This window comes from Alosa pseudoharengus, unplaced genomic scaffold (genome assembly GCF_046254945.1).
Source record: "Alosa pseudoharengus isolate Yale_2024_CS ecotype anadromous, Long Island Sound unplaced genomic scaffold, YU_APseudo_1.1 YU_APseudo_1.1_scf_2, whole genome shotgun sequence".
Classification (NCBI taxonomy): domain Eukaryota; kingdom Metazoa; phylum Chordata; class Actinopteri; order Clupeiformes; family Clupeidae; genus Alosa; species Alosa pseudoharengus.
In genome coordinates, this window is record NW_027468663.1 from 24,680,864 (window position 1) to 24,708,015 (window position 27,152).

General features: G+C 40.7%; 1 protein-coding gene across 1 annotated transcript; it reads right to left on the reverse strand.

Moving 5' to 3' along the window:
- Positions 1–1,786: 1,786 nt before the first annotated feature.
- slc34a2a (solute carrier family 34 member 2a) lies at positions 1,787–25,819 on the reverse strand. The gene is made up of 14 exons (XM_076293181.1): positions 25,698–25,819; positions 24,777–25,583; positions 24,456–24,709; positions 10,620–10,745; positions 10,347–10,475; positions 8,335–8,478; positions 8,108–8,219; positions 5,932–6,127; positions 5,718–5,813; positions 5,417–5,537; positions 4,898–5,065; positions 4,354–4,470; positions 2,650–2,774; positions 1,787–2,335 (listed from the first exon to the last, which is right to left on the reverse strand). The coding sequence occupies exons 1-14, from the start codon at positions 25,817–25,819 to the stop codon at positions 1,787–1,789; spliced, it is 3,066 nt and encodes a 1,021-aa protein (XP_076149296.1).
- Positions 25,820–27,152: the final 1,333 nt, after the last annotated feature.

Sequence of the window (27,152 nt, forward strand, 5' to 3'; positions counted from 1 at the left end):
AACAAAATATTGCATTTCTTATAAAATAAATTAGGTAACACTTTACTTGACAGTATCAACAAGAGTGACATGACACTGTCATGAACACATGACACACGGGTTACATGACACATGCAGCCCATAGGAAAAAGAATGAGACAATTTGGGACAACATAGGCCAAGTTATGTAGCCTAGAAATCTAGACGCGCCCCTAGCGGCAGCAAATTACATTTGCTGCCAGGGCTGGTCTAGCAACTCTCCGTTGGCTTGTGAGCTCCAGAAATCGAAACTTAATCAGGCCAATGAAATCGTGTATAGAGTCGTTAGGTGGGCTTAACATAATGATTGATGGCAGAGTTGCAACGGTTTGGCTTGAATTCCCTGCTACTTGAAAACAAATAAGATGGATGTTGCTGCTGGCGAACAGTGTGACACGAGTTAAGCTTTTATTAAGTTGGCAAACGTTTGAACTAACCAACTAGCTCCGCTGGTGGGAAACGCATGGGACTCATAGCGCTGCCGCTGTCCTATTGCGTGCAGAGGGAATTTGAAAGACAAAAGATTATCCCGCCCCTCGTACTGAGCACTGCGAACGGTGAGTGCCCAGACCCTACATTTTAATGTGGGTCTGGCTCGTCAGGCTACAAGTTATGGACAGGCAGCTTAAAGCAGACGCATGGGGCAGTGAGGAGTTACTTTCAGTTTCCGTTTTAATGCCCCATGGGTCTGCTTTAAGCTGCCTGGGTCCAGTCCAGTTAAGACCAACATACAAAAAAAAGGTTCTCGAGATATTCACAGAAAACTGTCTCCGGCCACCTACAGGCCAGTTGGTGTATAGTAACATAAATACATTTATTGTGTGGCCCCCCATGAACGGAATTCCACGAAACTTGGCGTGCATTCAGAGGGTGTCATAATGATCCTACACTTCCAATTTCGTGCAGTTTTGACTATGTTAGGTCACAGATACCTGTGATTACAACACCTCATTTTTACTTTTTTGTGTTTAAAACTAGGTGGCGCTATACATGAAATGAGTGGTTATGGAATGGGTTGACATGGCCCTTTGAGATCAACATACAAAAAAAAAAGGTCCTCCTAAACCCTACGGTTCTCGAGATATTCACAGAAAACTGTGTCTGCCCTACCCTCCTTTCGGGGGGTCCACTCCAGCGGGGGGGCTACAGATCAAAACGAAAAAAGGTGGTTCCATGCTATCCATGTGGGGTTACATGCCCACCAAGTTTTGTGTACCCCTGGTCTTACAGTGTCCCGGGAATCCTTGACGGAAATTTGGACATGTGAAAAAGAAAAAAATAATAATAATAATCTGACTAAACCGCGATGAAGCGGCGGTCATAATAACAGAAGCGCTATGTCATAAACGTTTATGACTTGTTTATGACGCGTTCATGACAGTGTCATGTCACTCTTATGTCGATACTGTCAAATAAAGTGTAACCATAAATTGATAAGAGAATGTTTTAAGTGCTTTATATTTCTTTCTAATGTTAAACCGTGTAAAAATACATGATGTACAATACGGGCGTAAGTCCAGCTCAGACTGATATATGTTTCTCTGTAATGTTGCAGTAGTATTCAACATTCTTCTTAATTCGGAGTGTCCCATAGCACTTCTCTTTCAGTTTCACATTAATGGTATTTCTAGCTTAGTTCACCCAGACAGGCACTTTAACAACACTATTTAACATTGAAAATGATGCAGTATGACCAACCATATGTGATATAGACAATATAAAGTCATTATGGCCATTTTATAAATTATCAACAAACAACGTGTGTCTTTTACAGAGATGTGGCCTTGATGATGTATGGTTGCATGGTTGCTGCTGCATCGCCCTTGCCATTCATCGCAGGGTTGTCATACACCTTTAGCGGGTGACCGTCCTCTTCCCTCACCGCTACCTCCTCATCCGACGCTTCCTGCTGACAGCATTTGCAACAGCAGCAGCAGTGCGTCAGCATCCAGGAGACAACGCGGTCCCATGGCTCCAAGGAGTGCATCCAGAGTGGCAGGAAGTCCCAGGAGCGCAGGCCGCTGGGTAGCCACTGGGGCCGGCGATTCTGCAGCGCGTTGACCACGATGGCGAAGATGATGAGCACCACGATGGGCACTAGCACGCCGACCAGCACCTGCCAGCCGGCCAGCGACAGGCTGAAGATGAACAGCGGGATGATGAAGAAGCAGCTGAGGATGTAGAGGCCTGCGAACCAGCGGTACTGCGCTGTCTGGTCCCCAAGGGCCTTGGCCAGCCGGATCGGCACACGCATGAAGGGTATTGGGAACCACAGTATTATACCGGAGATGTTAAACAGAAAATGCACAAGGGCAATCTTTAAGGAGAGAGAGAGAGAGAGAGAGAGAGGAGAGAGATGCTGAATACATGACTCAGGTATGTCATCATGGGCATCACTGACAGTTGGTGGTATGAAAGTGAGGATATAAGAGATTCTTTCCTTACAGAGTTGCAGAGTTTGTAGAAGCTTATGGTTATTGTTATTTTGTTTAATTCTACGTAGTCTGTTAATGATATTTTTCATTTTATTTTAGTACACACATTTTAGTGTAATGTTTATTGATGTCATTGTAAGTGGCTTTTGACAAAAGTGTCTGCTAAATACCATAAACATGTATGTGTGCGACTAACCTGTAATGAGTTTCCCAGTGTTTCCGGAGGACTGGCCAAAGCTGCTAAAATGGCTGTTGTTGTCGTCCCAATATTTGATCCCAGCGACAGAGGATATGCTCTCTCAATACTGATGACCCCGATTCCTGAACATGAGACATTCCCACAATAAGTAACATTCCAATAACCAACTTACATTGTAAAACTTAAAGGAACACGCCACCCAATGTCAGTAGTAATATATGCTGGTATAAAATGAATTGCGCTGTATGTCTGAAAAAGACGCGCTCTCTTCCCGTGCAGTCAAAATGAATGGGAATCTTCAGAATAGGCTTGTCATAGTGTCACCCTGACATGACTGACGTAAAGTAGCCTATAATGTGAATGACTTGTTATTTTATCAAGGATTTCTTTCTTTTTGCAAAAAATATAGTACAATAGGCATTAATTAGTAGGCCAGGAGCATGTTGAAATTATGTGGCAAATTGCGTTTTTTATTACAATGATAAAATTGTAAAAGGACGTGACCGAAGCTGAGGCAAGCCAGGCAATAGGCCTATAGGCCCGACGGTAATTGTAAAGCAATTTACAAAAGATTCACTGAACAACAATGCTGATGTGGTACATGAAAATGTAGCTAAAAATCTGGAGAATGCAATGCAATCAAGCATTTTGGACAATATATTTTCACAAGCTGGTAGAATAGGCAACAGGCCGATGTGCGTTTTATTTGGAGACTGTTTTGCGAGACAGAGACTGAGTTTGCTGCTGATATTCTGAGGATAGGCTACAACATAGCCAATGTACGACTTTAGCCTTTTAATATATTTGCTGCATTGGATCAGTCTTTCTAGAACAGGCAAGGGCTTTCTAGCCTCACGTCAGCAGCGCTGCATCACCCATATAGCCTACATTAACACAACCAGCGGTTGGTGGGCGGGTGCGGTTTTGAAAATTGGTCAAAAAACTTTGGTGCTGATGGATGGCTGATGGATGATAAGTTTTGCTATGCAGTTATGGTTGAAATAATAGCCCATCAGCGCATCTCTAGTGTGTGTGCCTCTCTCTCGCTCAGAGGGGAGGGGGAGGCTGAGGGGTCGATCAAGCATGGATTCTAAACTCTGGTGGATAGGATCTACAATTAGGTGTTAATTAATATTACTACGCTAGGTCGAAGTACTCCCAGTGCTATTGCGCCACACATTGTAGTTCTCCTGTTTATTCGCTTGGTAAATCGTCACGTTTTATGTTGTGTGACCGTAGACATTTTTATCAACTACTCGTGCAACTGTATTTAAGTCGGGAAAACGTGGATGACGTGTCTGGCTACGTCTGAGCCCGCTAGCATAGCAACATGCTAACACAGTCGCGCCGCGCACCAGAGCGTTTGAGTGCACTTACCGACACGGGAGAGGTATGACTCAACTCGTGAAAGTTAAGGTAAGAACATATATTACTACTGACATTGGGTGGCGTGTTCCTTTAAGTTCAAAAGATACCCATTCAACAGTGAACTTGTAAAGTAGATACATTCCCTCCTTAAGCAACTTGTAACAAAAGATAAACCAAACTACCGTGTACCCGAATGGTAACCATGGGCAAAAAGAAGCACGGGAGAGCAGCATGTTAGGAGAAAGGTGGAAAGGTGGAAAACAGTGGAAACAGAAATATGTGGATACGCTGGGACATTTATCTAAACTCCTTGGTGTAGCAGCTACGACTGACCGACAAGTGGGGTGATGGCAGATGTGAACACCGAGCTGCTCTGAACGATGAAGGTCATTCCTGCGCCAACCACAATTGCGATGTAGCCAGTCACCCATCCGAAGGGGAATGGGAAGTCTGCAGAAACATGAGGAGAAGATGTACTGTAACAGATACGTACAAGCTGGCCTGAATTAAAGTACTGTTAAAACTCTTATGAATTTCAAGCTTACAGGTACATTATTATACATTGTGTACATGAACAATTCCAACATAATGAATATATTCTTCTGAATTTAATTCATTCTTCTTGGTAGTCTTAAAGTGTCATTGTGAAACGCATGTGGAGTTTCTCTATGTTTTCCTCTCGAAAATTATTCCAACTGTCAATTTTACCATCCTAGCAGCATATTCAATGTATGTTGTGTGTAAGCATGTGTGTTGTGTGTGACTATGTTGTATGAACTGTGTCAGACAAAAAGCATTTCCCTGTTATCATTCGTCATTGAATATAACATTGCTGACCAGCGTCACATTTACATGCAGAGTGCATGTTTTCTCTTACCTGTGTTTAAGATCTTTTTGATGATCACGGCCACTTGGCCCTTTAGCATGGAGTTCAGCAGCTTGACAATAACAATGAGACAGGAACAGAGGACCAGCAGCGAAACAGCCAACAGGATCAAGCCCACAGCCAGGTCAGACATGTTGGTATTCACAAAGAGGTGTTGGCCTGTGAACATGAACAGCAGAATCATGATCATAAAGAATATGAAGCAAGTTTGGAGGGGGGGGGGGGGGGTTAACTCATTTGTAAATGCTTCGGCTTATCTTCTGGTATTTGATTCAACATAGTTGGGGAAACAGCTCTGACTAACATCCTGTTATAGATCAAACTTTTCATGCTTTTTTAGATGAAATTTGTTTTAAAAGGATGTGGCATGCCAAATAACTTATTTGTATTATTGACATAATTACTTTTAACACTTCCCCAGTAAAGAATTGTAATGAGAGCATATTCAGATTTTGTGAATGTGTTTTCTAAAAAGCAGGGACTGGGTTAATATCAACATAGAAAACATACATTTTTTGATGTTTATGGTCTCTGATACATTTTTCATTGTCCAAGTCAGATTCCCGTCTGTCCAACAGAGCAATGGAGATGTGCAATTCAGCTCACTTGGCACGGTCACATTCTTCAGGGTCTGAAACACCACATCCCATGTAAACCATTTATGAGACTGTGTGGGGTATTGGTTGTATAGGGTAGTGTAATAATATCTACTTCAATTTCATACATATCCGTTATGCACCAACTTTGTTCTGACGCATGTGTATGTGTAGTTACATTCCTTTGTTTTCTTCACTCATAATAATAACCTTACCGTATTTGTGAAGGTGTCACACCAGATCTTGATAAGACTCATATTCTTTGCTGCAGGGTCGCCAGTAGCTATTGCACTAATAACTGATTGATCCAGCTATGACAGAGATAGGAATATAGAGTATCCAGCTCAGAATTATCCTGATATGCATGTGTGCAATAATAAAACATTTAAAAAAAAACATTTGGCTTTGCAATAACTGCCAACCACATACCACTATGATAGATTCAGTCAGAGGGTCTGTGATGACACTTAAAATCTCTGGAGCATTCTCTCCAGATTGTAAGTGGAAGGCGTCAATCAAGTGCCCAGTGACTCTGTACAGGTACCCAGTAGCAACTTCCAATGGCAGCAGCACCAGGACAGAGAGCCAGTTGAAGAAATCATGCACTGTGGCTCCAGCAAAAGCCCTGGCAACAAAAGATTCACATTAGTTTTATTATTTTAGTGTGTCACATATTACGCACTGACTGAAGAAATACTCTGAAGCATCTCACGTTGGCTACACCCAAACAGAACAATACATAACGCTACATTGTGCTCTGTTCGTTGACAACTAGTCAAGCTAGCATCTACCGTTAAGTGCCTGGAGTCTGGATTGAGTGCTAAGGAACTCTGATGACAGCAGCAATTACCATGAAACAACAGACTGTTGCTGTCTAGGACCACCGAGCTGCTAATCGGCACGGTCGCCCATCACGACTTTGGACTGTCTTGTTCTTCCGGTGCTCTCCAGACTGCCAGTGATTTCTCCGGTTGGTCAGTTTCAAAGAACTTTGTTGGTGTTGCATCGTTTGTGAAGACACAGCTGTGTGAAGTTTTCACATGGGTCATCATTGCCCTTAGACATTTTCAGCTGGTTTGGAAATTGAACTAATTTACCATGATTTTATTATTATTATATTTTTTTTCTTTTTAAATTTATTTTATTTTTTACTTTTATTTGTTAATTTGTTTGTTGTCTGTCTTGTATGTCTTGGTGTCACGGGTATGCTGGCGACTACGCCGCTCCGTCCAGCATCTTTTGTGTTTGTTATTTTTTTAATGTATGTGTCATGTCTTGATGTCACAGGTACGTTGGCAACGGCATCTTTTGTCTTTTCGTTATGTGTCTTGTATGTGGAGCGCTTTGGGTTGCACTCTGTGCATGTTAAATGCGCTATAAAAATAAAACTGACTTGACTTGACTTGACTTGACTAGTCCATGTTGACAATTTGAACATTCTAGAATGGAAGTACATAGACCAGTTGTTTGTTTACAACCAGTCCAGCGATTTTATCTAGGCATCTCGTCGGTGATTGGCTGGAACAGTTTATTATGTTTTTATGATCCAGGCTGGACCAAGTTGTTTTTGTTGCTGTTTTTGGAGCCTGGGCTGTCCACAGAGACATGTTTTTTACTGTGTATTTAGGGCACAGGCAGCTAGTGGATGGTGAGGTGATGTTTGCAGTATGTGACAAAAAAAATTTTTAGCTTAGAAACCGCGTAACATCGCTTATCACACAGAGAGAAGAAATACTATTTTCTGATTGGCTGGTAGGTGTCAACAGGACACCTATGAAGTAGATCTGGTAAAATCACCATTTTTAATCACCATTCCATATCAATGCTTATGAATGGTTGTTATAACAACCATAGTAGGATGACGGTTGAGCCTGGAAGCAGGCTTCACAACTATGGAATCAACTGTAAACAAACAAGCAAACTGTCCATGCTATCGCTGTTATAGGGCCAAAGAAAGTTGTGCAACAAACTGAATAAGTCGCCTTCTTTTTAAACGGAACCGCTTGTTTCCTTTGCGTGCTGTACTATTGCCTATAGTGGCAACCGGGTGATAAGAGAGAAAACGGCCTTCGAGGTGTCCTGTTATGCGGAATTAATGGACGCTGCGCGCCAGGGAGTTCTTTGCCTCTCGCCCTCATCCATTAATTCTGTATAACAGGACACCTCGGCAGCCGTTATCCCTTACTTAGAACACCTTTAATTTCCCTCAATAATATAGCCAAGAAGGGTGCAGTGTCTGTTAAGAATTGCATATAGAGTGATAATATGTCATGCCCTCTGTTTGCTGATTGGACAGGTAACATTTGTTTGAGAAAACCCGCAAATATACCGAAATCCCAGACGACGTACTGAAGGAAAATGAAAATTGAGCGGAAGTACGTAGGAGGGCGGAGCCAGGCTAGGCTATGTGACCTCTACTGCATAAAAACATTACACCAGCACAAAGCAAAATGTTAAGGGGAATTTCAGCATCTCAGTCTGGAGCCCTTTTGTCAGATGTCTTTAAGTACTTTCATTAGGAGCAAAAACAATGAAATCTGTTCAGTAATGAGGTAGCTATATGAGGACGCATATAGGCATAGCCTATAGGTTAACCATAACTTACCTGCGGAACTTGTTCCTGTCACCAACCTGTGTCATTGCCACAACAGTGTTAGTCACAGATGTTCCAATGTTGGTGCCCATGATCACAGGAACTGCTGTGGACACCTCCAACACTATGGAGGGTAGAGGGAATCTAGAGATTAGAGCCAGATCATCTGGATAAACCATGGTTCACACCTGTCTATGACATTCCATTGACCACTCCACTGTCCTGTGATATAGACTCACATCCAGATGACACCATGCTGACCACTATGGAGGAAGAGGTGCTGGAGCTTTGGACCAGTAGTGTAACCAGCACTCCAATAACCAGGCCGGCCAGTGGATTAGAAAGCACTGCATTCTCTTGGAAAATATCTCCAGCTACCTTTCCTGATGGGAATTATAGGGGTAAAACTGGTATGTGTGAGGCTGGGAGAGGTAGCATTTTAAGATCAGTATTTACAGATTCACATCAAATAGATCAACAGGGTTTTGGATAAAACACAATGTTACATAAACACAATGTTAGTGTATTTTCCCAAATCAAGATCAAGGTGAACTTTATTATCCCACAGGGGGAAAATTCATTCATGGTCCTTCATTGCGCCCCCATCACAACACACTCTCCAAGACATACTGTATACACCAATAACAACAAACCAACCCTTAAACCAATAAACATGTATAAGGGAAAGAAAAGAATAACAATACCGAGATTGACCGTGACAAAACAAAAATGACAATAGACTTACTACAGAAATGACAATGACAATCCAACATCAGACATTGATACAACATAGAAAATACTAATATTGTAGCAAAAAATTTATAAAAAGAAATAGCTAGGAAGCTAGCTAGGAATGGCTGTCAAGGAAATTGTGATCAACCATCCAGTTAAAGTGCCAGTGTGGAGTTAAAGGGCTTGCGACGTGCTTGGTCATTATGCAATCTGATCGCTGTGGGCACAAACGATTTATAGACCCTTTCAACAATAAAAACAAAAACAATACTTGAACATTCTATTTGGTTCCCGATCTACTTCCTCTGCATTAAGATAACATATGGAATGTTAAAAAGGAAGTCTTGTGGGGCCAACTGATGCTGATAATGGAACTCTCTTGAAAGGGTCTATAGTACCTTGCTGTTCTAATTCTCTGTTGTAAAATTCTACCAGTTGACCTATTGCTTCGCATAAATTTATGATGGAGAGCTTGAGTGGGGCCATTGAGGATTTGGTCAGTAATTTTTAGGATCATTGTACTGCTGATCTGCCGACAAGTCAAGTCCGATGATATAACCATACCATATCTTAACTATGCACAGAGAATCACAGGCTCAGTCCCTGCCTCAGTCATTGCAAGCGCCTCTGATTGATTAATAACCACTATGTGGATACTGTTTCTAGAATGACTTAGATTAAGTGTTAGTTAGTATAATTTGTATTTTTGTAATTTGTATTTTAGTATATTTTTATATATTGCATTAAGTGTTAGTTATATAATTTGTATTTTAGTATATTTAGCATTCTTTATCTTCTACTGTCCTTATTGCTTAGTTGTGTTTTTATATTATATACTGTATTACTCTTTCTGATGTTAAAGAATGTGGTTGTGTTGTATGTATGCTGCTGAGACCTTGAATTTCCCCTGGGGATCAATAAAGTATCTATCTATCTATCTATCTATCTATATTGCTGGCCATTTTGAACATATGCTGCAGTTTCTTTTGGTCCTTAACATGCATGTTGTCAAACACACAGATAAGGCCAAAGGACAAAACACTCTGAAGATCTTTTATAAAACATTACAAGGATGTGACTGTCTAATCTAAAATTATTTAGATTTTAGAGTTTCCTAGGTTTTGTTCAGTGCACATTCATTAAAAATTAATTTAGAGTCAATTTCAACTCCCAAGTATTTGTAGGTGAAGATCCTCTCTTCTAATTCACTGTTGATCTTTGAAGGGGGAACCATTATTCTATTTTTGCTCAAATCTATCACCATCTCTTTTGTTTTCTTCACAGTGATTTCAAGAAAATTATCAGAACACCACTGAGTGAAACCCTGTAATTCCTTCTGAAATTCATTCACAGGAGAAATGTCGGACTTTAAAAAGCCAACCAGTGCTGTGTCGTCAGCGTATAGGATAGGTGACAGAACACACCCTTGTGATGCCCCAGTATTGATAGTATCTAGATTGTATCTATTCATATTTGTATTTGTTTTCTTCATATTGATTTAAACAAAAACAACAGTTACCTCCAACAAGCTGAAATGCTGAGCTGAGGAGATCCAATGAGCAGACAAATATGTAGAGGCAACCAGGTAGAGCGATCAGCTTCCCCACTGTAATTGCCACCCTCTTAATCTTTCCGTTTCTGTCCAGATCTGTGTGAGGCAGAGACATAACAGGAGACTTTATTCCTGAATCTGAAAGTTAAGTATGGTCACTCATGCTGTGCCTCTTAAGAGCTCCATCATATAAACATAATCAGGAAAATACATTTGGATTGTGGAAACAGGAGACCTTACCAGACCATTTAACCCCAGTGTCATGGAGTTCAGGCAGGTCCCACGGGTCTTCCTGCTTCTTCTCACCCTCAAACAGAGCCACTGTAGAGTGGGCAGCCGCAATGGGCACTGACTTCTCCTCATTCACTACAAAATAGATAGATAGATAGATAAATAGACAGAGAGAGAGAGAGAAGGAGAGAGAGTGAGAGCATGTTCAATATGAGTATGATAACGGAGTGTCTATTTACACCCCTGGTATTAATAGCCTTGGCCACACAGCTGAGCTATTCACACCCTGTGACAACAACAAAAAGACGTTGCTCACGTACACAAAAAACATGGCGGACATTCGTTTTTCGTCAGCAGAAAGTGAAGAATTCTGAAAGGTTTCGGCACTAATATCTGTTCAGATTAAGTTTTAGATTGAAAAGTTGTGTTTTATTTTCATAATCTTGGTTCAGTGAACACATACAACCGTCAGTTTGTTAGTTACAGGGATGGATTACTGCACGGGCCTACCGAGCCCAGGGGCCCATGGGGTCAGGGGGCCCTGAAGCCCAAGCTTTTGCATGGAATCATTGCCTCAGTATCAACAAATCAGGATGTAGGCTATGAATCTGATTGAATGTAGTATTGGCCATCCCCAAAATGCACCAGAATACAGGAAATCACATCAAACAAATTAAAAAAATTCTGGGGGAGGACCCCCAAACCCCCCCTCCCACATATGCGACAATTAGTGGGGGGCCCTTAATACATCTGGGCCCAGGGGCCCGGAAGTTCATAATCCGCCCATGGTTAGTTAGTAACAGAAATTTCGTGAATATGAAGTTCAGGCCTATAAACTATAAGTTTACCTGCAAACATTATCTACTTGTGGAAGAAGATAGTGCAGTGGTCACAGACATGAGATGGCATGTGGGAGACTGAGGTTCAATTCCAGTGTGATGCGTTTTGGCAGAGTGAGTGTGCATGTGTACCAACGTCTCTGGAGAGAAGGCGCGCAATTTGAACAAGAAATCGGTTCTCAAACGGAAGTTTTGATTGCAACAATTAGCTATAGTTCATGCACCAGGGTGTAAATAGCATACAGTACTATATACACCAGGGAACGAATAGCATCCACTTCTAACTATACATTGATGCAAACAGCATACCTTATTCAGAGTGTCTATTACACAGCAGGGCCCAGTTTCCCGATAACGATGGAGACACGCTCTTACGAGGGTTTTCATCTTACGATTGTTCGTTGTTGGTTTTTCCGACTGTTTCCCGAACATGCTTGTAGCGTGAACGTGCGTGCACTGCTCTTAAGATGCTCTTAAGGGGAGCTGTCCACGTTAATAGTTCTGAAATATCCTCTCATTTGATGGTGATGTCAGGTGACTGCACGTCACAGCTATAGGCCTACCGTTTAAACTTCGGATCTACACATTAATTCACATCAATACGAAAATAGAAACACTTTGGCATCTGCATGTAAGCATTCCAAGTACGTTATATACCATACACAGACATAAATAATTGTAATTATTTAAGATTAGATTGTTGCACCATGCAATAATTTTTCGCGGTGTCACTTAAGAACACGTTTGAAGATAAGAAGTCGAGTAAGAAAGTGAGGAAATGTGTAGGCTTAGATTTTGATGCAGTACAGACTAAACCACATGTTCCTTTCTCTGCTTTTACCTTAAAGGCCTAATAAAATATAGCCTTCACTTAGCAAAGATAATGGCAAACTATTCTGGCAACGTCTTGTTTCATAACTTGATTGCATTTTTGTCTGCTTTTCATCACATTATTATGACCATTAAATTTAGGCTATGCTATTTTGCACGCTAAAATCTGATTCATCACAGGTAAACACAATAAAGAATGGGAAAGTAAATTGGATTATGTATTCTAAGTTGTAATTCCTTGGTATGTCCTGTTGGTGACCTCAGTGAGAAGTACTGTTAAGACGCTCTTAGCCGGTTAGTGGGGCGGCTAAGCGCAGATTTTCATCAGAATCGATCACTTTGCGATAAAAGCCTGAAATTTGGTATGAAGGCTCACAAAGGGGGTCTGATCAGATTTAGGACCGTAGGCGCTCAAAATCTGGCCCCTGGGGGCCATGGCAGCCATTTTTCAAAATGGCCGCCAAATATGGATTTCGTATTTGGGAAAATTAATTAAAAGCTGCCAGAAACATAAAATGCAATAACACACTTAACCATAAATACAGGTAAATATGAGCACACTTTCACATAGAAGGTCTTTAAACTTTAAAATATAAGATATGTTTTTAAAATTACAATTTTTGCACATTTGGTCATTAATCAATCCAGTTCATTTTTAAGCAAAAAGGAAAAGAGGTTATTATGATATCTATCAGAAATTATGTACTTTTTAAATGCATATTTAAATATGTAATATTAAATTGTGTGCATATATTAATACGCATCATTTTTACTTGGTAGTTTGTCAGTGACTCCTTATTCAGTCAGTAGGTTTCATCTTGTGGTGGCCACAGTTGAATATCATTCTCTTTAAAATCTAGGGAACTGGTGGAATCTTTTACTCTTGACTACAAGTGAGATAAAGGCAAAGTCAGTTGAATGTGTTTCTCACTGTTACTCAGTAAAAGTAGTGTAGTGTACTGCACGTGAGCAAACATAACTCAAACAGGCAAATATAACGTAAAAGAGATTTTAGTCTGCAGAAAAAGTTAGGATTCTGTGAAATAAAGTTGGTGTACATTTCCACAGAATTTCATTTAGGCTGGTTATCTAAACTAGCTGCAATTCATCCTATTTATTTCATTAACTCTGTGCTCTTGTACGGCTAGTTTATACCACCAAAAGCTAATCTCAGTGAATTTCTTTGCCTTATCCGTATGATAATTACAGGTGGGGAATTACAAGATAATTACACGATAATTGTAATTACGTAATTACGATAGAGAATTTAACAAGACGAGGCCCTTTATGGAAAATGACCGCAAACAAACTTGCAACTAACACACACACACACACACACACAACCACATTCACACACACACATACAACCACACACACACAATATGCAGAAGTATAATACGTACTGTTTGTGTCTTTCTGTGTGTCCCCTTTGCTATCCTCAAGTTCTGGCCTAGTAGTGATTCCCTGAAAAGCACCAAAATACACATCATCATTTCTCTTAATACCACAAGAGGCCAGAAAAACAGAAAAAAGTCTACAAAACATGGCTCTCCTTCAGTTAAAAAGCCTTTATTTAAGGGGCAGGTGTGGGTACTCTTTTCTCTTTGACCAAAGCAGCAGTTAATATCACTGTAAGACTTTTTAACTGTCATCTCAGATAGGTTACTATAGGGCAATTCCATGCAAAGGTCATCCTTACCATGGAAAAAAAAGTTGTGCACACACAAATAGAACTATTGTTAAAATGTTCATTTAGGTCTATATTTTATTGTTTGTAACTGATCTGATTGAATTTCATAAAGAATTACACTCTTTTTACATCATAAATATGGTGTGCAACCATACAGAAACAACAGTTTTCACATGGCAATATTATACATATTTAAAAAGGGGATAAATGGACTCCAACTAATTGTTATCATTTCACAAATTCCAGATTGACAAGGGAATGGTAGAGCAATGTGTATGCTCAGTTTGCCTTAAGAGCACAGCTCATCACATTTGTAAGGCTTTTTGTTTTTGATTTTGTGTGTGTGTGTATGTGTGTGCGCGCACGTGTGCGCATGTACTGTATGAGTGCAAATCACAAATGATTGGGTATGGGCTAGGTTGATGCAGGCTCTTGAGACTAATATACCATAAGCATTTTATCTTGAATTTCCCCTTGGGGATCAATAAAGTATCTATCTATCTATCTATCTATCTATCATCTTGGGGGCAACGGTTCAGGTAGGGCTAGTTATTTAGCCTAACGCAGTGGGGGAGTGGCCAACAAATGTCATGTTCCCTGGTGTTTCAGTAACCCGGAATCATTGACCAAAATTGATGACAGTAAAAGAAAAAAACATATTTTTTTATATATTTTAAATGACTTGTCCTGATTCTTCTTGTGGATCTTAATGGGCACTGATGAAGCAATAATTTCATTGCTAGTTTTTCATAATTACTATTTAAATTGTTTGCTGCTCTAAGGCATTTTGTTTACCAATGAGTCCAACGGTCACATCCATAACGCTGGAACTGCCCTATAATAGGCCTTTTGCATTTATATTGTTGTGTGTTGCACATATGTCCTGTACAATAATTTAACAGGTTCATGGTCAGTATGGGCCATTTACTTACATAACTGTCTTATCTTCTGTCAGTTGTAATGTACTTTAAGATAATGGACCAATCATAAATCATGGGTGGCCCCAGCCGTGGCGCAACTGGCTGGGGCACCTGGGCCCAGTTCCCCGAAAGCATCTTAAGCCTAAGAGCGTCGTAAAGTTCCTCTTACGAACGTCTTAAGATTTGCCGACTGTTTCCTGAAACATGAACGGAATTCCACGAAACTTGGCGTGCATTCAGAGGGTGTCATAATGATCCTACACTTCCAATTTCGTGCAGTTTTGACTATGTTAGGTCACAGATACCTGTGATTACAACACCTCATTTTTACTTTTTTGTGTTTAACTAGGTGGCGCTATACATGAAATGAGTGGTTATGGAATGGATTGACATGGCCCTTTGAGATCAACATACAAAAAAAATGGTCCTCCTAAACCCTACGGTTCTCGAGATATTCACAGAAAACTGTGTCTGCCCTACCCTCCTTTCGGGGGGTCCAGTCCAGCGGGGGGGCTACAGATCAAAACGAAAAATGATGGTTCCATGCTATCCATGTGGGGTTACATGCCCACCAAGTTTCGTGTACCCCGGTCTTACAGTGTCCCGGGAATCCTTGACGGAAATTTGGACATGCGAAAAAGAAAAAAAAAAAGAAAGAAAAAAAAATCTGACTAAACCTATATGACTGCCGCTTTCCTGCGTGGCGGTCATAATAATTACAATTATTTATGTCTGTGTGTGGTATATAACCTAGCCTACTTCGGATGCTTACATGCAAATGTCAAAGTGTTTCTATTTTCGTATTGATGTGAATTAATGTGTAGATCCGAAGTTTGAATGGTAGGCCTAGCTGTGACGTGCAGTCACCTGACATCACCATCAAATTAGATGATATTTCAGAACTATTAACGTGGACAGCTCCCCTTAAGAGCATCTTCAGAGCAGTGCACGCGCGTTCACGCTACGAGCATGTTCGGGAAACAGTCGGAAAAACCAAACGAACGATCGTAAGATGAATCGTAGAAAACCCTCTTAAGAGCGTGTCTCCGTCATTATCGGGAAACTGGGCCCTGGACTGTACGCCGGCGACCCTGGTTCGATTCCCGCCCCGTGGTCCTTTTCCGTATACCACCCCGACTCTCTCTCCCCCTCACTTGCTGTCATTCTCAACTGTCCTATCAAATTAAGGCATAAAAAGCCCCAAAAAATATACTTAAAAAAAAAATAATAATAAAAAGAAAATCATGGGTGTGTTAGTGTTTAACTGCTCTCAGCAGGAACGGATATTGCAGGTATAATTAGATCTTAATTATTAAAGGACATAATACACACACCATTTATCTTGTAATTGATAATTCATTCATTGACTGGTTCATTTGTGAATGAATCCATTAAATCATTCATTATTTTTCTATCTTTCTTTTTTACACATGAATTACTGTATGTATTGTACTCTCTCTGAGCAAATCATGAATGAATATGATTGAGCAAATCATGAACAAATATGATTCTTGAGAGAGAGAGAGAGAGAGAGAGAGAGAGAGAGAGAAGAAGAAAAAGAACAGAAAATCACATAATTTTGGGCGATCGTGTTGGCTGTTCTGTTACTGTTATTTTATCCATAGTATTTGATAGCATAATTTAGATATTTCTCTCACATCTAGGCTGTATCAAACTATACAATTCATGGAAACTTAATACACTTTATACCCCAAATCAGTTCAATGTAAACACAATAGAGTATAAAACCATTGAATGACAATAACATAAAGAGTTTGGTTACAAAACGCTCTATCTCCATTTTTGATCATGAGCGTCATCATGTTATTTAATTCAGGGTAATATCAACAAAATTGCAGTTGGGGAAGATGACACGCATGTCAACATCTAGGGTAAAAAATAAAACTTTAAACATCTTTACAAAACACATCTGGTATGAATTTACCAATCACTTTCAAAAAGTTAAAGTTTGTTTATGTGCCCTAGATCAAAGGTTACAGCATGTTGAAGATAATGACAAGTGGAGTTAATCTGGCTATCACCAGACCAAGCTCAACCTTTTAAGATTAAATTAGTCTAGGGAGTCTGCTCTGTATTTTCTACTGCACAATAGGCGTGATCAACGGGCATAGTTCAAATGACTGTAGAAATTTGATAGTCCTTCAACTAATCAGACCAACGATCCGGGTGTGCCAGGTGGATAAGCCAGTTTGTGATTGGTCCACGCAGATTTGTAACAGAAGTAGGATAGAAAAATGTGGAGGTTTCCAGCCTGAGCTGCAGGGTGAAATCAAATTGGCGGTAGATCGGGCTAGGTTTACCCAGTCTAAAGTGGAGCGTCAGGCAGTATGGATTTGTGCTCTTGAAAAGCTCATTTATTTGAAAGTAATTGTGAAATATATTGCCAACTTTTTTCTTATTTTATTCTTGTTTTGATGTTGTACACGTCCCTCGATATGTTTTTGCCATAAAAGGAGTGATTCCCTGAAAAGCACCAAAATACACATCATCATTTCTCTTAATACCACAATAACACAAGAGGCCAGAAAAACTTTTACAAAACAAGGCTCTCCTTCAGTTAAAATGCCTTTATTTAAGGGGCAGGCGTGGGTACTCTTTTCTCTTTGACCAAAGTAGCAGTTAATATCACTGTAAGACTTTTTAACTGTCATCTCAGATAGGTTACTAGAGGGCAATTCCATGCAAAGGTCATCCTTACCATGGAAAAAAAGTTGTGCACACACAAATAGAACTATTGTTAAAATTTTCATTTAGGTCTATATTTTATTGTTTATAACTGATCTGATTGAATTTCATGAAGAATTACACTCTTTTTACATCATAAATATGGTGTGCAACCATACAGAAACAACAGTTTTCACATGGCAGTATTATACATATTTAAAAAGGGGATAAATGGACTCAATGTTCCAACAAATTGTTATCATTTGACAAATTCCAGATTGACAAGGGAATGGTAGAGCAATGTGTATGCTCAGTTTTGCAGTTTGCACAGCTCCTCACATTTGTAAGGCTTTTGTTTTTAAGTCAGCAAGTTCCATGGCCATGTCACATCCATAACATTTTATAGAAAAAGTTTATGCTACACATACAGTGTTGATGCGACAATGTCCAAAGTGTCTGTGCAAAGCTGATTTATATCAATGTAAAGTATGATAAAAAATTGCCCCTTTCTTACTTACAAAACCTTTAATGGTGCGTTATGGATGAGACGTTATGGATGTTACATAATGTGAATTTACAAGACTGGAGACTTTATTTTACCTCAAAGCTGATAAACGTCTGTTCTGGTGACATATAATGCCTCTGTCTGTTCTGGTGGCAACACATTTCACCTTAGTGTTTACTATTGATGTTTCAGAGATTATTAAGCTGATCAAAACCACAGGAAGGCCTCAGCATTAGCAAAACAAAACATAAGATTAAAATACCTCCAGTGATTGACATAGGCTATTTTCGAGTGGTCCAATAACGAAAATCTGAGCGATTATCTTCCCGTAATTGTCATACTGTTGTTGTACAGTAACTGAATGATCGTAACTGGTGAGGATGGCTGACTTTGCAGCTGGAGTTAACGTAGCAACCTCCTTCTGTTGCAGATGTGTTCAGCCTGCCGTTCACATCTGTTTACAGTAACTCAGTTTAATTTGAAATGTGACTCTCATTGATAAAGGTTTACAACACGATATGCCAGCATTTGAAGTGTCAGATCCTCTGTAGCTGATACCCACAGAGTAACATGAGTAACGCCAGTAATAAACTAGATGTACCGCATAGCGGTACACAATATGATACTCCTGCAACTCATGTGCATGTAAATGATTGTGTGCATGTGTGAGTTTGCTTTTGTGTAAGTGTGTGTGTGTATGTGGGTGCTAACAGTGTGTGTGTGTGGGTGTGTGTGCCTTTGTGTGTTTATGTGTGTGTGGGTGTTTGTGCATGTGCGTGTATGTGCTTGCCTGTCTGTGTGTGTCTGTGTGTGTTTGTGTGTATGTGTGCGCGCGCACGTGTGCGCATGTACTGTATGTGTGCAAATCACAAATGAGTGGGTATGGGCTATAGTGGATGCAGGCTCTTGAGACTAATATACCATAAACATTTTATCTTGAATTTCCCCTTGGGGATCAATAAAGTATCTATCTATCTATCTATCTATCTATCTATCATCTTGGGTGCAACGGTTCAGGTAGGGCTAGTTATTTAGCCTAGCGCGGTGGAGGAGTGGCCAACAAATGTCATGTTCCCTGGTGTTTCAGTAACCCGGAATCATTGACCAAAATTGATGACAGTAAAAGAAAAAAACATATTTTTTTTATATTTTAAATGACTTGTCCTGATTCTTCCTGTGGATCTTAATGGGCACTGATGAAGCAATACTTTCATTGCTAGTTTTTCATAATTACTATTTAAATTTTCTGCTGCTCTAAGGCATTTTGTTTACCAATATGAATCCAGCGGTCACATCCATAACGCTGGAACTGCCCTATAATAGGCCTTTTGCATTTATATTGTTGTGTGTTGCACATATGTCCTGTACAATAATTTAACAGGTTCATGGTCAGTATGGGCCATTTACTTAGCCTGGCGAGCCAGACCCACATTATAATGTAGGGTCTGGGCACTCACCGTTCGCAGTGCTCAGTCCGAGGGTCGGGATAATCAGTTGTCTTTCAAATTCCCTCTGCACGCAATAGGACGCAATAGGATATTTGTTTTCAAGTAGCAGGGAATTCAAGCCAAACCATTGCAACTCTGCCATCAATCATTATGTTAAGCCCAACAAACGACTCTATACACGATTTCAATGCCAGATTTAGTTTCGATTTCTAGAGCTCACAAGTCAACGGAGAGTTGCTAGACTAGCCCTGGCAGCAAATGTAATTTGCTGCCGCTAGGGGCGCGTCTAGATTTCTAGGCTACCATTTACTTACATAACTGGCTTATTGTCTGTCAGTTGATCAACGGGCATAGTTCAAATGACTGTAGAAATTTGATAGTCCTTCAACTAATCAGACCAACGATCCGGGTGTGCCAGGTGGATAAGCCAGTTTGTGAATGAAAAAAATATATATCTAAAAGGGTTTTAGGAGACTTTTAAAACATGCTGTTCTGTAACTCCGTTACCGTAACTCCTTTACCATAAAATGCAGTTTTTTTCACCCTCCATCAATGGCATTAAGCCCAAAAATTAAATTATTTTCCAAAATAAAACGCCATGTTAGGACACTTGATTTAGTATATTTCATTTGAAATTTTCAGTAACAGAGTTACAGCAAAGTCACAGAATTCTCTCTATATCTTCGGCTGAGATGTTCTGAACAGCCCCAAATCTGATGTGTATGATCACGCTAAAAGCCTCTGCGGACATGCTAAGTTTTGTGAAATTTTCTCCATGGGGCCGGGGGCCATGAAATAAATGAATTTCTAAGTGTACATCTTGAAGATGGTGGTGTTGAGTGAAGGGTTGCCGGTTGATGATGGTGACACTCGTACAGTACTCACTCACACACACACACACTTGCACACATGCATAAGTCCCCCCCACACAGACATACCATTACATACACATACACCCCCCCCCCACACACACACACACACACACAAACACAGGTACAGCCCCCCCCCCACACACACACACACACATGGGTACGCCACCCCCCCACACACACACCATTACACCATACCTCCCACACACACGCCCCAAACACACCCCATTACCCCCCCCACACACACACACACACACACACACACTTACATAGCTTGAGTTAGTAGAGGATAGAGACAAATTGACAATTGATTTATTTACCGAGAGAATGTGCTGGACTGGGCACCGGTCATATTTTGTACCGCTATGCAGTACATCTACTCTGTATTTTTTCTTCTTTCATTATGATAAAACATACTAGCCTATTAGTAATGAATACATGATAATTTTAATATATTTTTGGTAACAATTCACACAATTAAATCTTGTTTTAACAGGAACATTTGTAACTCCGTTACCATGACTTATGAAACATATATATGTCTTAGACGTACTTCAGAACTTGTCACTGTCACAAAATCTTTGGTCATATATAGGAAACAAGTATAGAAACACTTCTATATGAGTTATTTTAATGTTATATTTTGAGAACTACATTTTTGATGATGTTGACTTTTATGGTAAGAAAGTGATGTTAATTTTCTGTAACTCCATTACTGAGCACTTTCTGACTTTATATATAAAGATTTAATTTCACTAGACCATTTTGTGTTACAGTACACGAAGGCACATACAAACTGACATATTAATCTTAAATTTGGTTCATTAATTGCTGAGTAGCACCAAAACATCAAATGGGAGTGTAACTCTGTTACCACGTGATCTTCCCCAGTTTCGTTGTTTTGATTGAGTAAATAAATAAATCAAATAGCAATAATACCATTACAGTTCCACCTCTGACATTACTTATAAATGTATGTATGATTTTGCCCCCCTGCCATAGTTATATCAGAGCAATAAATGGTCAGCTCACATTGGGCTCATATCTCAAATGTAGTACCACATCATGTCGTTGAGACGATTATCCATCACCACACTTACCTGTGGCAGTCCAAGTGTATCCGTGTCTCCAGCTTGAGTGGTCAGTCCCATTGGAGATTGTCGAGAGTCGCGTTCCCCTGCTCAGCTGTGTGCGTCCAGTACAGATCTTCTCCAACACAGGGCAAGAGAGGAGTGCCACGTGTGTCACCTCGCTATCTGAATAACTGTGTCCACCTCTGTGACTTAGCTTATCTACTGCTGATAGCACCCCCTTGGCTCAGAACTGTCTGTCTTCTGTTCACTGAAACTCTGCCAAGTGTCCAAAGTTACAACAGGGACATCCCTGCTGTGAACCCTGCAGTGTTTCAAAGAAAAATACTTGGTATGGTGATAGATTCCTGTCTATTACACATGCACCACTCAACTTTTCAAAAGGCTACAGAACCGTCCTGTTTGAAGTCTTCTCTTACTTTAAGTAAATAATGTAGAAGTTGAGATGCTAAAAGAAGGGAGCATTGCCTCCATTAAATACAAGTCTTCCCAACTTCAGTGTCTCCCTTTTATAGTCCATTGGACATTGTATGGAGGATTCCCCATGTACAAGGTTTACCCCTCTGATGTAACAAAGGAGGGGCAATCGTGGACAGTTTGTGTGTGTGTGTGTGTGTGTGTGTGTGTGTGTGTGGGAGGAGTTTGTATGACTAATTGAACCTGTTAGCACCCATGCGTGCATTTATCTGTTTCCATGTGTTTTGGGTGAGAGCAAAAAGGAAAGACTGTGGGCATAGTACAAGAATGTAGGGCAACGATCAATTCATGAGCTATTGAACATTCAGCCACATGATTATTTTCACAGTTCACTATTTAGAAGTTTAAGGATAATAATAGCAGTTATAAAATGATTCCTTGCCATTTTATCTGTTGAGTAACTTGGAAAATAATTTTTAAACAACTAACATAAATAATTACATTTTCAAATAGTGATAACATGGCTGTTCAAAATTAAAAAATAGAAAAATAAAGAAAATCAAGAGCTGTTACAATGAGTTAAGTTTCTCTCTCTCACACTCTGTCTCTGTTTCTTTCACTCTTTCTGTGTGTGTGTGTGTGTGTGTGTGTGCATTTGTGTGTGAGTATGTGTGTGAGAGAGAGAGAGAGTGAGAGAGAGAGTGAGAGAGGAACTGGGGATCGGAAAATTGCAGTGGAGGACAGCATTGCTATATTTAGCAGATCAATATCCAAATTGACTATTTATTCCCATAAAAATGGAGGAAAACAGAATAGACTTTTCCTGGATCAAGTTCAAAATGTGTACATGGCTTGGACCAACTATAGCCTGCTCCTACAGTGTGGTGTCAGTTCATATTAGGTCAGGTTAAGTCATCTTTCTGTGCAACTTTGATAAGTAAAGACAACATGCAATTCTGTCATTATATTTCTGTATATATTTCTCATAACAACACACAGTGAGTATCAGTCATTTTTGTTACACTGAAGTCACTGAAGAATAATGTACAAAGAATAATTTTGTCTGCTAAATCTACTGTTACTCTATCATTTGAACACTACAAGTGTAACTAGACTATACACTTACTGTATGTTATATAATATACTGTATTTGCACAATCGATCAACTGGTAGTTACATTTCATACAGTTTTAATCTTTTCTTTTGCACTGCTAGTGAGGCTCTGGTAGCCCCTTGTCTCCTCCCTTGTTTTACACCCTAAAACATTTTTGTCCACACCCCTCACATTTTTGATACATTTTCCTATGATAAGTAAAGTAGTCAGTGTACAGCTTGTATAACAGTGTAAATTTGCTGTCCCCTCAAATAACTCAATACACAGCCATTAATGTCCACTGGCAAAAAAGTGAAAATGTCCAAATTGTGCCCAACGTGTCAATATTTTGTGTGGCCATCATTATTTTCCAGCACTGCCTTAACCCTCTTGGGCATGGAGTTCACCAGAGCTTCACAGCCACTGGAATTCTCTTCCACTCCTCCATGACGACATCATGGAGCTGGTGGATGTTAGGCTACGTTCACATCGCACGTCTTAAAGGGACACCAGGCAAGCCTGACGCTTTTTCTCTACGAAGCTCCCCCTAGCGTCTGTACGTATTGATACGTGTGCAAGCCCTCGCTCGTCTGAAGCTCTTTTCCTTTTCTTTGCATCTTCCGTCAAGGGTTTTCGCTGCTTCATCGCCGGCTCTGCCATTATACACACGTTTGCAACAATCGCTAGCGTTTCGTTAGCCTGCCTCTGTGCTGGGGATGCAGGATGTAAACTGATCCTGCTTCTCGCGATGTCTGAGACTTTGTGAGACTGAAGGTCGGCAGGTCGGATACACCGAACTTGCAAGCGGGATATTCTTCCTACAGGCAATAGGGGCGGGTGAGAGAGTCTTCATTCACCCTGTAATGAGTCATTTAACTATATACCTACCTACTTACGAAGATGATTAATTAACACAAAACATTGCATTTATTTTTATATGTTTAATGCTCAATTCAGATTTTTTGCTCAGATCCCATTTTTTTGTTTGACTGTTCACATGACATTTTAAAATGTGGCCTATATCAGATTCCAGTGTGAACTGTTTGCTGTTCTGAAATGACCCGCATGTGCAAAAGAAGAACAATGACATTAACTAACTCCTGCCGGCGCATACTTGTGACAAATGTGAATGTAGATTGACATAAAAGTCGCATCAAATCTGCCTCTAGGCAAGATTTGAGTGTTCACACTACTTCTGAATAAGTCTGACCTGGTCACTCAACCCCCCATAAATTTGGGCGACTTTTGCTTGCAGTCTGAACGTAGACCTTGCGCTCCTCCACCTTCAGTTAGAGGATATCTCTTGGAAAGAGGACATCTCTTGTAGATCCACTCCGCTAAACTCTAGGAACGCAACCACTAGATGGCGATGAGATTACTTTCCCTCCCTATGTGACCAATGTGTATCTGTGATAACATCTCAGCACACAGTGAAGTAGGAACAACAATTCTCTCACCCTTGAATATGATGTCATTCATCTGGGAGAGTTTGTCGCGATAGTTCCAGTACTCAGCAATATTCTGCGGGCACAGTTTTCTTTCCTCAGGCCATCCTTCACTGATTGTTCTTTTAAGTTGCTTTAACTGTGGGTCTTTGTCGGTCTCTGCTTTGATTTCTTTTAGCTTTGCGTCACTGACAGGCAAGTTACTGTACAGCATGTTTACCTGCATGTCCATGCCCTCTCTGAGGCTCTCATCCTGGTCAGACAGACTTCCGGGATAGAGTGTCTGCAACAGGGATGTCCTTGCCTGGTCTGTGGACAATGGTAAAGTCATACCTTTGCAGCTGAAGAAACATTTGCTGTAGCCTGGGAGGTGCTGCTGCAAGAGGTTTGCGGATGATGGATTCCAGTGGCTTGTGGTCACTTTCCACTGTGACGTGGTGGCCATACACGTACTGATGGAAGCGTTTGCACCCATAAAGCTCCTTTTCGATCTGAGCATAATTGACTTCACAGTCAGTGAGTGCTTTTGATGCATATACAATAGGTCTGCCATCTTGTAACAAAACAGCACCAAGTCCATATTTACTGGCATCGACTTGTAGGGTGAGCTTTTTTCTGGGGTCAAAATAAGCTAAGACAGGACCTGGTTCACGTGTGATGAGCTCTTTTATCTTCTGAAATGCTTCTTCATGCTGTGTATCCCGTGTGAACTCATTGGTCTCTTTCAACAGGTGACGCAGAGGCGCATTGATGCTGGCAATACCTAGGGCAAATTTTGACAGATAGTTCACCATGCCTAAGATTGTTTCCAGCTCATCTTTGTCCTTTGGGGCTTTCATCTCTTTGATAGCTGCAATCTTGGATGGATCAGGCTTGACTTCATCTTTGGTGATAAGGTGCCCAAAGTAGCTGACCTCAGTGGCGCAGACAACACTCTTTTCCGGGTTGAGCTTCACTCCTCTCTCTCTGGAACGTTGCAGCATGGCACGGAGGTTTTCATCATGCTCCTGCTTGTTCCTGCCGTATATGAGAATGTCGTCCACAATTGCCATGACACCTTGTAGATCTTCATAGGTCTCGTTCACCTTCCGCTGGAACTCGTCCTGGGCAGATTTTACTCCAAAGGGTAACCGCAGGAATCTGTACCGTCCGAACACTGTTGAAGGTTGTCAGCTTGGAAGACTCCCTGTGAGCTTTATAGCCCAGTAGCCTGACTTGGCATCCATGACACTAAAGTAGCATGCTCCAGCTAACCTGGACGTGATGTCATCGAGGGTTGGTAAGGGGTAGTGCAGTCGTTTGATTACCTTGTTCAAGTCTTTGGGATCACGGCATATCCTCAGCTTGCCTTTGTGTGGTTTTTTTGCTGCTACCATTTAGTTGACCCATTTGGTTGGCTCAGTGACTTTCACGATGATCTTTTGACGCTACAACACTTGCAAGTAAGTGTCCACAACACTTGCAAGTAAGTGTTCGCAACACATGCAAACAAGTGTTCGGAACACTTGCAAGTAAGTGTTCACAACGTGACCCTGACGGCTCAGCGAAATACAAACGATATAACACTTGCAAGTAAGTGTTTGCAACACGACCCTGACGGCTCAGTGAAATACAAACGCTACAACACTTGCAAATAAGTGTTCACAACGGATATGAACCCACAACGGAAGTGAGCAGCGGTGGAATAGACCTCTCCAGAATAAGTCCCGCCTCCGTAACTTCCGTATCCATCCAACTTCCGGGTGTCGATTGTCTATGGGAAATAACATGGCGTTTCGAAATATCATACCGGTAAAACATCTGTAGGTAGCGAAGTAGAAAATAATGGTGGGCCAATTGGCCTACACACTTCTGCCATCTAGTTTCCACTGGGTTTTTTGATTGTCGGTGCCGTTAAAGTAGAAATATATCAGTAAGAAGCAATAAGCTAACGCACGCTTCAGACGCCGCGACTCCCCCAGTCAAGGTTGCATAGCAACGGCAATGTTTCATAGTTTGTCTTCACCGAAATGGAGTTCGTGACACCAGAGCCTGTCTACGGAGGTGGCACTAACCCTGCGTGAAATCATCATGTTTGATAGGTTGTTAATACATTCTGAAAATGTTACTGTTCTGATCAAGGTCATGCAAAATAAAGCTTATCGACTCAATACGATTCAGCCTCTGATTCCTAGTCTGCTTATCATTAGCCTATCTGTTATTCGTGAAAAAAATCTCATCTCGTCATGTCTTTAGTGTCTTCGTCGGCAATTTCTTTCTTTTTCAAATATCTCAATAAAAGCCAACAAACGCAAAAGCACAGCCAAAAGCACAGTCAAACCAAAGTTAAGTCATGTTGAAAAGAGGCTGAACCTTGCAAACGATTTACATTTATAGACCACTGAAACCACGCATGAATCACACGTGAAAATGACCATCACATTAGGTTGTGACTGGTTCTATGGCAAGATCTAACGCCCTCCTCCGCCCGCGTACATCGGAACTAGCTCCCGGTTAGCATTAATGATCGTTTACTACTTAAACGGCAGCGAGAATCAAAAAATCCAGTGGAAACTAGATGGCAGAAGTGTGTAGGCCAATCGGCCCACCAGCTTTTTCTACTTTGTCACCTACAGAGTTTGACAGGTACGATCTTTCAAAACGCCATGTTATTTCCCATAGACAATCGACGCCCGGAAGTTGGATGGATACGGAAGTTACGGAGGCGGG

Coding starts and splice junctions, on each gene's coding strand:
- slc34a2a (XM_076293181.1), bottom strand. CDS start 25,819: ATGGTAGCAGCAAAAAAACCACACAAAGGCAAGCTGAGGATATGCCGT. Junction 24,710..24,776: donor ATGTTTCTTCAGCTGCAAAG/GTATGACTTTAC, acceptor CTATCCCGGAAG/TCTGTCTGACCAGGATGAGA. Junction 10,746..24,455: donor GAATGACATCATATTCAAGG/GTGAGAGAATTG, acceptor TCTATTTTGTAG/TGAATGAGGAGAAGTCAGTG.